Below are 15,121 nucleotides of genomic sequence, written 5' to 3'. Positions count from 1 at the left end.
GAGAAGCTCTTTGTTCTTACTGTAATTTCTCTGAGATGTTGCCAGCATATGAACTTAAAAGTGTAATCAGCCATCCAAATTTGAAAAATTTTCCATGTTGTATTTCTTGTTCTTCCCCCACTTCTATCTTTTATGAGGTGTTAAATGACTCACAGTCTTTAACAACCACGTGAGTTAATCGTGCAGCTAATTCCTGCCAGGCTTGAAAAAGCACATCACCAATTTTATAAAATACTATTACTATAAAGCTGAATTCAGCTATTTCTTCTATTTTTTCCCCTCCAAGGCATCACAGCAAAGATAGACTAATGTGATGGCAAAGTGCTGTCTAACACACCTGTTAGCTTCAGCTGCTGTCAGTGTTCCTGATATTGTCTTTGTGCTACCTGTTGTGGTCCCTGACCCTATAATGCACGGGTACAGGGATTTAAACCTTCTTCTGCAAGGTTAGTTGTGTGCTGGCTCAGATGTTGGACCTGGCTCACTGGAGAGAAGCAGTGGGAGTGTGGGTGAAGAAGCAAGACTTGCCCTTTCAGTAGCACCTGGTCAGCAGAAATGTTTAGCAGCATTGTGAAACATTTCCTGAACTTTCTATGACCAAAACCACAGCAAGCTAGTACTTCACACTTAGGATAATACATCTCTCTCCTTCTGTAAAGAATTAGATTTAACCCAATATGAAATTTCAAAACTAAAATGTCATTTTTGACTGCGCAGTTAGAAAAATTATCCCAAACCAAGCAGAATCAGACTGGCTTTATAAAAGGGTTTGCGTAAGCTGCTATTGCTCTTAATGTGTCTCATTATTCAGAAAAACATGGTTTTGAGCTTGTCAGGGACCCTGTACCAGTAGTAGGAAAGCAATTTCTGTACAGGCATAACCATCAAGAATTTTCAGAGTGATGATGGAGAAAGAAATCTTTTTTGCGTCTAGTTCTTGTTTTTGTTAGGAATGAATCAAGTTCTAAAAGGCCTAACTATTAACGTTTGCTTAACATATTAGAAATCAGAGGCTGTGGATCTTCATTGATCCATTTGTGTGCTTTTTCATTTCGTGATTTTCAGTCCTTCATAAGAGGAGGTAAGTTTAGCTATAGATTTACAAGCAAAAATTCATTAAAGTTCTTTGATGAGAAAAGTTTTAGAAGAAAATGGTACTATGATTTTTTTTCCTTCTAATGATAAATTACAATTTTGAGTGTACCGATTCTTGAGAAATCAACTATCTTGTAATTACTATTTTAATTCCATTCTATTAAGGTGGCAAGTTCTCAGAAAAATAACTGGTTTAGCTGTAACATGCCTTTTCCCAAAGTATAAAAATTAAGGCAATAAAACATTATATGCAGTCATAATCTGGGAGGGGGAAGGAAACACAACAAAATGCACCACAAGAACCCTACAACAAAAAGAACGAGAACCCCACATCAAACAAACAAAAATTTCTGTCTCTGAATTAAAACAATGTAAGAAATTTCTAAAATTAGGAAGTAAACATGCAAACACATTGCCCATCCTAATGGGCTAAAGTTGTATTTTATGCTATGAAAAAAATTCTTTTCAGTTTCTCTGTGAAGAAGATGCTACTGACTGTAAGGCTATAGATGGGGTGGTCTTATTCAATCTGACTTTTCAAAACTAATTCTTACAAATTTCTTAAAAGGTATGAACAGCATATAGCAAGATTCTTTGAAGGTGTGGGCTTTTATGAAAAGTGATATTCAAAAGATTCAGAGTAATAACTGGTTAGCACAGCAGCTTTTGGTAGTTGAATAGAGTTTGACACTGCTACATCTTAAAGTACAGTCAAGAAGGTGGATATCCAAGTGACTTAAAAACTCATGTTTACTGAAGACTTGCCTCTCCTTAATTAACTTACACAAGCTTGTGATTTAAAAGTAGTTTTCATATTTTAATGTCTTTGCTTTTTATAGCTGTTGGATGAACTGCCAATGATATACAGTTGTTGTGTGTTTGTCTACTGCCTGTAAGTATTTGCTAATTTCTTTTTCCCTGAATATTTATGAAATGTTAACTTTTGAAATGTGCGGTCTCTGAAGCCAAATTTAGTGTATAGTGAGATGAAGCTTCTACTGCTTTCAGTGAGGTCTGGTTTTGCACAGCACTATGACATTGGAGCAGTAGGCTGCCATTAGTCCTAGTTTTTGCTAATTTAGATATATTTTACCAGTGTTTTTTAGCAGGAAAAACCCCCACTTTTATTAAAGATTTAGTGTAGTATACAATCAGAGCTACTTGGTATAAAAACAGCAGACATAATAAAATCAACTTCAGTAAGGCCTACAAAATTAGCAACATTATAATTTATTGGAGCTGGATTTCTATGACGTAGTCTGGCTCAAAACACTTCAGGTTTCTGGCTAACCCGCTTTCCACTCATCTGGAAAATTAAAGAAAAGATTTTATGAAGAGTTAAATGCATATTTTATGGAGAGTGTTTTGGAACATGTGTGACAGCTTAATGCAATGCCAGGATGTTTTCAACCATTTATGTTTGGGAGCAACGTAACATTTGACAACTGTGAAGATACCTTAAGTTGGCTTTTACTTGCCTGTTGCTGCATGGCCTAGATTTAGCATGATTTATTCTGTCACTTGGAAAATCTAAATGATAAATCAACTTGTTGCAGACAAAAAGAGAGGAAAAAAGTCTTTTTGCTTTTGAAAATATCAAATATTCAGCTGTCAAAAATTGTAATGTCTTTGGTAAAGATTACCAGCAGTTTGCAATGGAGCCGGGGTGCTCAAGGACTAAACCTCTGTCTGTGGAAATAACCCTCAATTTGTGATTCATACATTAGTATGATTTGTACAAACTCAGGACCAGAATCCTAATGCCTCTCTTAGCAGAAATATTTCCATTGTAGCTCCCTGTCTACTTGAAACTGCCTTTGCATTTATTTTGCCTGATTTGAATGTGATTGGGAAAAAGCATGAGAAGTGGCTATAAAAATCTGTCTGAAAAAATATTTTTTTTGTGTATGCTGTGGTTACTATATTATCTTCAAAAGCACTGAAGCCTGTCACTGCATTTATAGTTCTAATAAGATTCTGTATATATAAGCTTGGTAGCAATTAAAATGTTCAAAAGAATGAGCTAATGTGTAGTTTAGGAGGCCTTTAATAATTGTTTTGGTTTTCTTGAAGGCAGATTGCAGGTGGTTCTGCACAGGACATTTCCTTATACGTCATTCAGTCCTGCTGACTCTTAAGCTGTGTAATTACTTCAGCAAGCCATTTTGTAATGTAGCACGTTGTGCTGCCTTTAGATTTTTTTCCCCAGATATGTTTTCAATTTGTTTCCTTTTGTTCATTCATGAGTGTGTGTGTTTCTCAAAGTTTATAAACAAATAAACTAGACAGATGTGACTTGGAGTTCTATAGACAACTTCCTCCAGCCCTAATGATGATGGGCTTCTCAAAGTTCATCTTTGTTTGGATATTTTGGACCTTTATTTCTGATGGAGGTGTGGTCTGCAATGTGTGTGTATTTCCATCACAACGGAGACAGAGGCACAGTGCAGATATTGCGAAGCTGATTTAATTGATTGTTTTACATACTGGGAGCAGTTAGCTAGTTACCTTCCACTTCTACCAGTACCCAGTCTAGCAAATTTACTGTACTGTGACTGTAGTGAAGGCATAAACAATGTGCATTTTAACATATCTCTGGAGTTCACTGTTTTGCAAGGCAGTCCTTTTTCCACTGCCTTTAGCTCACAGATGTAATGTTTTTTGACAGCTGTATGGCATTTCAAACTAACTTCTAATTTGACATCCATTATCACCCTTTAAGCACCTTCTGAAAACACTTCTGTTTTACAAACTCTTTTCTTAGAGAACGTTAATTTTTTTTGTATATGCTTATTGGGGTTTTTTTGCACTATAAATGTTTTTTAAAAAAACATTTATTGGTAGAAGTATGAATTTTTCTATTAAAATAATACATCTTTATTGGAAGAGTTACAATATCTTGAAGGGTCTAAGACCCATTGGGATCAATTTGCTCCCAAGTTTTGTGATAACATACCTTGAAAAATGCATCCTTTATATGGTAAGTGATGAATGTTATTACTCTCCTTTATGTTCTCTTCCAGATACGAATGTTTCAAGTACAAGAACACAGTCAATTATCCGCTGCTTTTCTTTTTAATAACATACAGCTTTGTAGTAAGCATAGTAAGTAACTTTTTCTAATATGGCATTTTCACCTGTAGGTTGACAATTTTCCTGCCAGCAAAGGAGCATTATAGATGCAATACTGAATCTCTGTCACTTCCAGTCAAGAAAGACAAATTATTCTTTTGTTGGGAAAATGATGTGCTGGCCACCTTTCTATCTAAACCACTGTATAGAATAAATGACAGGGAAAAGCAATAATCCAGTTGCTAGAATAGGAATGTGAGAAAAATAGTCACTGTTGATTTGTTATGAGGCCTTGGACAAGCTGCATTCCTCACCTTTTCTCACCGGAATTCATCTATAGAAATTAGAATCATCCTGTTTGACAGGCTTCAAAAAGTGAACTGTGATACCCAGTCCAGGATATTGACTGGTGTTTTAAAACAACCAGAATAAGAAGAGAATTTAGCTGTTAGTTAAAATTCTTCTGATTTTTTTTGTGTCACAGCTCAAAACAGCGCAGTGTTCTCCCTTTATTAATAAACTTAGTTTTGTGCTGACTGTCAACCGCAGATGAAATTTCCTTTGTGTTTTTGTTGATAGCCATTTCTTAAAGAAAATAAGTATTATTGTAAGTCATTTTCAGCTGTCAAAATTCTGGCCTGTTTTCTTCTGTTTCTCCTACAATTTTTTACACCTGTGGCATGTTATGCCTAAGGTCTAGTGCCCTTCTCTATTCAAGAGCATAAATTAAATTACCTTAATTAACAAAAGAAAGAACTAGCTTTTTGTAAAATGAATTGAAATGTTAAATTACTGTCTAAAACATTAGTAATAGCAAATCAAAATAGAGTACTTTTTCTTCTTGCAATGCATGTTGAGAACGTGTCTGGTAATTTCAGCATCTTAATTGGTTTTGTATATGCTGCAACTCTATTCAATGAGAAGCCTAATGTTAGGTGTTAATGTTTCTATTTGTGCTTCTTAACTTTAAATAATTCCACAGTTGAAACCTCAGGTGTTGCCAGAGGAAACTTCAAATGTTTAATCAACTTTAATGGTGCGTGGATAGACACTTATGGCTTGATTCTAACAGAACAAGTCTTGGCAATATTTAGATAAATAATGTTACAATCGTTCTGTGTTGCAAATTATTTCTCTTTTTTTAATCTTTCCAGGTTTACTTAAATTTGAAAGAGCCTGTATTCCATCAGGTAAATCTTGCTTTGTTGGAGCAGCTAATCTTGTTTTTTAACTATGATGTTTTAGTGGAATGTTTTACAGTATTTTATAGCTGGAAGGAAGATGAAAGGGAAAAACAGTTTGCCTTTTGCTTTTTCTTTGAATATGTTGCTGTCTGTCATGTTACCATCCTCTCACTTAATGAGCTGAAAAAATTGAATGGTTTAATGCATGTTCTGTTTTAGCATTTGACCTAATATTTCTCTTGGTTTTCATCAGAAGCAAACATAATAAGGTGTGTGTGAGAGGGAGAGCTTAAGAAACCCTAAGGTACACATGAGAGGGAGAGCTTAAGAAATCCTTTTCTGCTTTTTTCCATTAATAGCTGCTTTGAAACTAAGACCGTGTGTCATAACATGGCCTGTGTGACTTAGAACTGTGTTCTTCTCTCTGCTTTAACATATTAGTTGATTGGGTTTTTTAACTACTCGACTTTACTTAGTGTAAATTCAAGGTGAATTTAAATACAGAATGGCTTCTAGGGTTATTTAGCAGACTACTTTGTACAGGCTTAATGGCATGTTTGGTACAGGCTCCTTTTGTAGCAGCTCAGGAGTATTAATGTGCATCCCCTGCCTGTGGGGATTGGACTGGATCGCTTTCCTCTTCACAGGAGGTTAGAAAAGATGCTCATTTCTGTATGCCACGGGTAGTTTTCCCTCATTTATGATTTTTTGATTAGGGATAACAGCTGAAAAATTGCCAAGCAAAAAGCACAGAGCTCTTTGCAGGACAGAGCTTTAAAGCCTTAATTTCTAAAATTGGTAGTGCCTTTGCTTGTCAAAATGTGCCTGCTGCATCAGCAGTTGTAAAAATGATACGTGGCTCCTGTTGCTGGATTAGTGAGGTGCTGATCAACAGAATACATTCTCAGCTGCTCCAGATAATCTCTCCTAGAAACATGAATTGTTGCTCTACCTGTAGATAAAAGAGAAACTTGCAGGGTGGGTTTTTTTTGTAATGTTAATTAAATCCTTTCCATTTTTCCCCCTACTTATGTTTCCAGCAGGAAGATACTGACTGGGATGAAAGTAGCAATTTCTGGTGTTTTTACTGAGCTGGTCATAACTGGCTTTGAATGAAGCAACTTAAACTAATTTTGTTTACTATTTACTTATTTATTTATTACGAACTTTTATCTCTTTAATCATTTATTTGCCCAACCTATATTTATTGCAATAAATATGTCACAACCTCACTATATTCCAGTTTGATGCATTTGGCATGGATATTGTCCCATGTCACAAATACTAAGACAATAGATATTGTGACTTGTTGGGAAAGAAGGAAATATGGAAACTTTAAACTGTTGCCCCAGACCCTTAATTTTTTTGCATCTGATTTTTCTTGGGTTCAAAGTATGAATTCTTTGTTATAATTTATCCACAAGGAATCCATGTAGAAAATATTTGGGCCAATAAAAGTGCTGGACATTTTACAACAATTCTTTGCAAATTGATTTTTATGGAGAACATACAGTTATGACCGAATTCCAAATGTTCAAGTACTGTACTCATTTTTTCACAGTTTTTGCCAATCCTGAGGAAATGTTTCTCTGACTGCACAGCAAAGCAAGGTTATTTTCTTAATACTTGTCCATTACTTTAGAGTGCATTAAAAAAAAGTAAAATCATTTCAGTAAGCATTTTCCAACTGAATGGGTCACATGGACTTGAAGTACGGTTAAATATGCTCATGCAATCATAGTTTAAATCACGGTCTTGGTCCCTAACTGTGTTAGAAAGCAGCATCAGGAGCTAAAGCAACATTTGATTCCTCTGAGTGTTTGTCTGTGATTATCATAATTTGTCAGGCTTGCAAAAAGGGGAATAACTGCGTGGACAACCTAATATTGTTCATTGTTTCAGTTTGGGTATTTTTTTCCCTGAAAGAAAAGCAGTAAGAATGGAAAAGGATCGTATTATATTTAGCAACCAGGATCCAAGCCTCAGTTTTCCGCAAGTTACTTTCTACTTGTCTTCCCAACTTAGGCTCATAAGTTGCTGACTGCCAACAAGGCACAATGGTGATTTCAGTTTGTTATCCATGGCACATGGCAACATAGACCAACTTCTTTTTCTCCATCCACATATTGGAGATCTTTAAGGGTCTTAGTGCTTTAACTATGGGAGTGATGAGATGCATGTTTTGGGCAGTTGGAGGCAGCACATCATTAGAAGGAAGTAAACATTTTCCTGCCTGACAACTGAACTAGCTTTCTTTGCCACCTCATCAATTAAATGAAAGATACTGGTGCCGTTACCAGCATATATTGTCTTGTTTATGTTCAAATTGCTCAGGCTAGAGCACTATTATTGCCTATTTCAAGGTGCTAAACAACCCTACATCGCAGTTGCCTAATTGTTTTTAAGCCAGCATCATTGTCACAGAAAACAGCTGTGCCACTCCCCTCTTTTCCATCTGGCACACAAATTTACTCTCTGATGGCAATTTGACTGGAGGTTCAGGTTCAAATCAACAACTAATTCTCCTCAGAATTAGTTTTAAATCAGATTAGTTGTTTATCCCTGTTTACCACATGTAGATTAGTGCTTATACAAGAAGAGCGGTTGGGGAAGACCAGCTGCTAGTATAGAGTGATCCATAGACACACAAATATAAGATAGCCCTGGAAGCAGACAAAATTACCCTGACAGTTAAACTTTTCAAGTCAAGTCTTACAGTAAGTAGCCTTCTTTCTAATATGATGAGGTCTAGGAAGCTGTCACCTACGAAACGTTGTCTTCCATCCTAATTTGTTTGCTTGCTGCATACCATATGCTGACTATGCGTTTGCACTTGTAGCAGTGAAAAACCTCATTCAGCTAGTGAGCCAAGTTACATGAATAATAAAATAGATCTAAAAACCTATTTTATTTGCATAGTCGTCTGCTGCAAGAGTTTGAAGCAAATTTTTGCAAACAAATAATTAAAAGGTAAATGGAAAATCAAATTAAATAGCTGTTTCTTCTACATTAGGAAATGTGATGAAAAAATAGACATTTCAGAATGTAGTTGTGGTGTCCCATGAGAAACTAAGCAAGCTGGAGAAGTAGCTTATTATGAGAATTGTGAATAGGGTAAGGGAGTGACTAATGAAAAATAATTAAAGGAGATGATGAAAAGCCTGGATTTTCTTAGGATAAGTAGTGGGACTGTTTTGGCAGGTTTTTTTAACAACCCATAGCAGGAAAAAGAGTAGTATTTGTGATGATACAAAGTTCAGAGGCATCACTGAGTACAGGAGAGGAGATGAAGAGATAACTGGGAGACTTGAGGACAAGGATGACAACTGGTTCAAAATTGAAGAGACGTGCTGTTGGACAAATACCAACCATACTACTTCTAACCTGCTCAACAGATTACCAGAGGAGGAGAGGGAATGCCTGGATATTTACTGATCACAGCACAATAACATGAACAGTGAATTTTTTTACTTTTGATAGAAGTAAAATACAAGTATTAGATTTACCAATTAAGGTGACTGAGTAAGAGAGAGAGACTAAAGCAGGAAAAGGTACTTCATTTGCCTTGATAAAAAAATTAGTAACATTTTTCTCTACGGGTGTTTTAAATATACAAGTACAAAGAAGAAAGTGAAATCACAATTAAATATGTCTGTAGAAGTACATAGGGGAGATTGAAACTGCGTGAAGAATATGTTATGTCAGGACACAACTTGTTCAGACTTACAGGACTCCCCATTCTGGGGAATCTGTGTGCACCCACTCAATGTCTTCCAGCTCTCCAGAGTCCTTCTGGCTGCTAAGGCAACAGTTAGTTGTAGGCTTGTGGCTAAATATATTGTGCCTTTTAAGGGAATGTGTTCTTACTTTCTGTATGTTCAGGTTGTGAAGCATCTGGTAAAAATGACCTTTTCAGGCATGTCTTCACCACAGAGCTTTTTCTGTTTTGTTGTTGTCCTGTTGAAGACCACATATAAAACTGACTTGAGTGATATTTCACTGTTACACAGACCATTTGCGGATGTCTTCCAGAAAGCGAGTACATCTTTCATTCTGGCTAGTGCTTTTACCTGTGCAGTAGCTTAGGGAATGAGGAAGGATATTCTAACTCTCCGAAGGTTCAGTTCTGCAAGTCATTGAAGGGGAAGCTTGGTTTGCTGTGACAGGCAGTGTCCCAGAAGCTCTACAGCAGTGTCTTGTGACTTCTGTGTCATTTTGCCATCATGTTCATGTATCTGAGTAGTAGAGTAGAAGAGAGAGAGAGACTCTTTTATATGGATCCGAATCATGGGTCATCTACCGCCACGACCTGCGACTCTTAGAATGCTTCCATCAACCCTGTCTCCATACAATCCTAAACATCCACTGGTCAGATTATGTGACTAATATGTCTGTTCTAGAACAAGCAGCAGTTACAAGTATCGAGGCCATGTTGCTGAGAACACAGCTCTGTTGGGCAGGACACGTCTCCAGGATGAAGGACCACCGCCTCCCTAAGATCTTGCTTTATGGTGAACTTGCCACCGGCTGCCGCAAGAGAGGAGCCCTGAAGAGAAGATACAAGGACTCCCTGAAACAACATCTCAGCCTTGGCCATGTTGATCAACATAACTGGTCTACTCTGGCCTCCAATCGGGAGGTCTGGAGACACACCATCTATAATGCTGCTGTTTCCTTCGAGAACGCACACAGGATCACTCTCGAGGAGAAAAGACAACGCAGAAAGAATCGTGTCTTGCAGAATATACCACCTAAGGAGTCCTTCTGCTGTGCCTTTTGCAACCGGTCTTGTCTATCTCGTATTGTCCTTTTTAGCCACCAGCGTGCTTGTAGCAAATGTAGCTAGAGCCCTTCCCAAATCTTTGTTCGCGAAGCCTGGCCATGATGATGATCATGCATCTGAACAGGGCCCAACCAAGTGAATCTGAATTAGTTCATTCAGGGCCTGTCAAGGCAGCATGTAACTGTGCTGAGTTACTCGATGTTTCAGCATCATCTTGGGGGGATGTTCCTTCTTTTTCTCTCTGCTCAAATTTCTTTTCCAGAAATTCAAGAACATGTAGAAGTCAGTTTTCTTTGTTGCAAATTGCAAATACAGTTTCCGAGTTCAAGTACTTAGGCCAACTATTTTTTTTTGATAGCTGGTTGGTGTATTAATAGATAAGTAGTGGCTGCCAAGAGACCCCTGGTGGCCTAGTGGTTAGCGTGCAGGACTTTCACTGCTGTGACCACGGGTTCTAGTCCCCGGTCTCCTGGCCTGATGGAGGTCGTTAGCCCTGTGTGGCCATCCATCTATGAGAAGGACACTCTAAACAAACCTACGTCCTGAGGACCTCACTGCCATTGTCCAAGCTTGCTTGGCCCCGGCAGATGAACCTTAGGATTAAAGGGTGGGCTCAGTTCAGCGCAGGCTGTGTCTCACCTAAAAAATCCATTGCGCAGGCTGGAAAGGTAAAAAGACCTTTCCCCAAATCTTCGTTCGCGAAGATGGGCCATTATATATATATATTATATATATAGTGGTTGCCAAGAACCTAGAATCTCTCAGTGCTGTTCCCAATGGGTATACTAGTATTTGAGGCTGATAAATCGAATTTATTAACCAAGGATGGGCAGAAGGCCAGGAGCAGAGGAAACAGAGAAGTGGAAATAGCAGGCTATTTCTGCTTTCTGTACTAGAAGGGTAGATGAAGAACCAGTTTTGTATGCTCCCCCCTCTCAGTGTGGAGTACCAACTTTGCTTCTGACTTCCATAAGTGAATCTATATGATTTGCTTAACTGCCTCCACATCAAAGGTGCTGCCAGACATAGAGCCCTGAAGTGCCTACTTCCCATTTGCACATTGGAAGGATGTTCTTCATATTTGGCCTTCTTTTCCGGAAAATCCAGACTTTGGGTTTTTCCCCAACTGCAAAGATACGGGCTTCAAAGCTGAAATATGTGCAGATTTATTTGCATCTGAAACAGCAAAGACGGAACTGTCTAGTGATAACAAAAGGTGATGAGATTCTGCTGTTTCCTTTTGTTTCAATTGCAGTGCAAGGATGTTCTTTGGCTTACAGTTTAAAGACACTGTGAGATAAAAGAGCAGAAAATTTGCTTGGGTTTTCATCTGTCACTTAAGTGATGTGTTAGTTCAAGAAGAAGAACAAAGGGAACTAATGGAATGGAAAAATTTGAGTTAACTTGAATAAGGTAGATTTTTATTTTTTTTAATATTGTACTTTATCATTCTTTGGGTGGATGGATTATACCTAACAAATTTTTACCACGATGAAAATATTAAATCCATAGTTGGTAAAGGAGACAAAGTAAGCATTGCTCCCTGGAGTACGAACTGAATTATGCAGCTTGGTGTATAGCTCTCTAGTAAGAAAGAGCTGTAGCAAAACGTGCAGCTACACTCTCTGCATATCACAGCAACACCCTCTCAGTGCTCACCTTCAACATGAAGGATTGGAGCATGCAGAGCAGAACAGTTTGTTGTTCCAGTCTTTCACAGGCTTTTAAACACAAATGTGTTTTACTGCTAACAACCTGGTTGGGTGGGGGAGCAGAAAAGACAAGAAATTGAACTGTCAGCTGTGGACATATTTTTCGTCAGTCACTGCAAGGCTCTTTTTATTTTTTTTCCTTCCTCCCTCCATTAAGACTGTCCTCTTCTGCAAGCCATTAAGCAGTTCATAGGAAATATCAAGCCGGAAGCTCTACAGAGAAAGCTTTTCTTAGCTTTTGCTCTTTCCCACTTTTAGCAGCTGCTAAAAAAATAGCATTTTACCTGGACTTTGGGCTGCTTGTAAGATCTGTTTCTCTGGGCATAGTCTGACACTGTTTAACTCCTTGTACAATGAATCCAAGAGCAATTTGGGTACAAGCATAAGGGGGGGGGTCACACCCCTAATGTGTATGACAGAAATTTCTCTTCATGGATAGATTTTTCCCATATCTCTGCTGCAGAGGAGCATTTTAGCAATGAAAATTTTAAGAAGGAGGAGATCAGCAAAGAAAGGGCATCAAACTGTAATCTGGATTCTAGAGGAGCCTTTCTATGACTACCATCTTCCTATGTGCCATCCCTCTCTTAGGATAAATTACTGGATTTGATTAGAAAAAAAAGAAACAGTCTGTTTTACATGAGGCTGGTAAAGTAAATGTTGTTAAAGTTTTACATTTAGTCTGTATTTGTTATATGGTGGGGTCTTTTTAGGCCAAATGTCATCAATGAAGAATTGTACCAGCATGCAGCACCTGGGTCACCTGAGCACTCTCCTTTCTACCTTTATCTTGGGACTGATAGGCACTTGATACTTGGGCTGTGTCTAGCAGGTTTTGTGGGTTTTCTTTATTTCTTGATTTATGTGCCATACCCCAACAAGGGGACTGGAATTAACAGTTTTGTATAAAGTACGAGCCAGAACCAATTAGCCTACAGAGCAGAACACACAGTAATAGTAATTTATTTACCGAAGTTCTTCAGTCTCACTCTGAATGCATATGAAGAGCTGCTGTGCTGAATAACTTTGAATAGTCAATGTTGGAGCTTACTTTTACCTGTTGTCAAACTTAAGGGCTCTGTTGTCTGTCTTGTTCGTTAGATATGCACATATGGTGTGTACTACTAACCTCATCCTTAAAGCTAAAAGGAGCTGGCAAATTTGCCTTTATAGACTTCTGAAAGGCAGGTTTCACTTTGCAGTATTACAGCTACCTATTTATGTCAGATGACTAGACGCGTGCATGTGCTTACAGGATAGTAGTATCTGACTGCCCCAGTTACAGCAGAGTAAGAGCCAGTCCTTGTCTCGAAGGCAACATAGTCTAAAAGAAGAAAGGGTGTCAGGAGGTCAGTAGAACATGGTAAGGACACTGGTTTGTAGACACATTTCTGTGAGGTTTAGTGGCTTTTCAAAATAGACAGCAAAGCTTTGTCATTTTTGTCTTTCGTGCAGCATTAGATAGGAGTTAACTAGGAGCAAAATGGGAAAGGTTAAGTCAGTGAACAAGTAAGAAAAAAAATAGCGAGGGGCTTGTGGGCCACTGGAGAGAGGCAAAGAGCAAGGCACAGCTGCTTGGAACAAACTGCCTTTTGGCAGGAGGAAACCAGTGTTCAGAATAAAAAGTATAGAGAGTAATTGAATGTCATTAGTGTCTAAAAATCTTGCCTGCTGCACTGGCTTCTGCATCAATTCTTAGGCATGACTGACCACATTTTTCCTTTCCTTTAGTCTTTACATCTTGGAGATGGTGTTACATGGATCCTAAGTTTGTGAATAAAAACCAGTGATTTAAAGATCACGAGGCAGAAAATAAATGATTACTTTGACTTTTTATATATGTCAGGCAATTGCATTCAGGTTCATCAAGCCTGCAGTGAGCCAGATTTTCCTCATGGATCTTCAGAGCATACAGCCTTGCCACTATATAATTGGATTGAATCCCAACAATCTGTAATAGTTGTTTGAAATGCTTCCTGGAAAGTTGCTTCCATATTGATGTTCAGTGTGGGCATACTGCAAAGTCTATTCAGGTGTTTGCTTTCGGGAAAAAATATTATTAGATATCAGTGAAAGAAGTACAGCTTTCAAAAGTGATTTTAGCTGATGCTTACAGGATCCTGAGCTAAAATGCAGAGACAAAGAAGAGATGATAGGACTTAGTTACCATTTTTGATTTCAGGATGGTTTACGAGTGCCATCTAGTGTTTGCTTTCTGATTCAAAACAGTGAAACTGGTTTTACACAACTAACTTTTCCTGTTATTGCATAAAGGCCGTGGTTTAGAATCATACTTTTATTTGAAACTTTAATGGAAGGTTTTCTTGAGAGGAAGTTAGAAGGAATGCTGTTTTCTTGAGACTAAGAAATCAAAAAAACAATAGAGGCTTCAAAATTTTTTTACTCCTGTAGTGTTTTATAAGGTCTCTTGAATCCAACTGCTGAATTTTATCTCTTTTTTTTTTTCTTTTTCCCCAGGTCATGTATGGAACGCTAGTTTCTATTATAGTTCTACGATCTGTTTATATAGTATTATGGTAAGTAACCATTTAATTCAACATTATAACATGATATTTGCATCTTTTTTTTGGTGGGCTTAACGTAAGAAATTGGCAGCGGCAGAATTTCTTTAACTAGGTACGTAATGCTAGCTCATGGGCTCTGCTTGGTTCATAGGGAATGGCTCATCACCTTACACTTTTTGAAGCCACTGGGATAACAATAAGCTAAACTGAGATTTCTTCATTTACAATCAGTGTTCACTGCCAAGTGTCCTGCTGGTGGCTTCAGCTGTTAGCCTGGGACTTCAAGGGGAATGGAGTTTTTGTCTTCATATTGTTGGGTAATGCGAAATCTATTGCTAGTGTTCAAAATAATGATGATACCTGGAGAGTGGTAAGAGTAACACTGCAGAGCAGAACCATCACTTAGTAATTTCCATTCTTCTTCTTTCCTACTCTAGTATTTAAAATTCAAATGTAAAAGATGTAAAATGATAGTTTTTCTTACAGTTTTGGCTGGGTAAAGTTAGGTATATGTTATGGAAATTGAAATAAAAACTCTAACAAACAAAAGGTATTAGAAGTGTTAGGAGACATGAGAAGCATTAGAATCATCAGAGCACAGATTTGGTAGGTAAAAGGGAAGAAGATAGAATTGAATGAGTATTGTAGTAAACACATACTTTTAGCTCTCAGGAACTCAGTTGGGTGTCCGTTTCTGTCTATGCCGTGTGAATTGTTGGTGTTCTTGTGTATTTGGGGACTGCTCCTGAA

At 37.8% G+C, this 15,121-nt stretch overlaps 1 protein-coding gene across 1 annotated transcript in view; it reads left to right on the top strand.

The window, feature by feature from the left end:
• Positions 1–15,121, top strand: part of ACER3 (alkaline ceramidase 3) — a 53,422-nt gene that overhangs the window by 30,399 nt on the left and 7,902 nt on the right. The window contains exons 4-7 of the mRNA XM_027677610.1: positions 1,935–1,987; positions 4,119–4,200; positions 5,322–5,357; positions 14,325–14,383. Coding sequence (XP_027533411.1) covers positions 1,935–1,987; positions 4,119–4,200; positions 5,322–5,357; positions 14,325–14,383 — 230 coding nt within the window. The remainder of the gene's footprint in view (positions 1–1,934; positions 1,988–4,118; positions 4,201–5,321; positions 5,358–14,324; positions 14,384–15,121) is intronic.

This window comes from Neopelma chrysocephalum, unplaced genomic scaffold (assembly GCF_003984885.1).
Source record: "Neopelma chrysocephalum unplaced genomic scaffold, ASM398488v2 Primary Assembly neopelma1_43, whole genome shotgun sequence".
NCBI classification, from domain to species: domain Eukaryota; kingdom Metazoa; phylum Chordata; class Aves; order Passeriformes; family Pipridae; genus Neopelma; species Neopelma chrysocephalum.
The sequence above is the reverse complement of the archived record's forward strand: the minus strand, read 5'-3'. Positions and strand labels throughout refer to the sequence as shown.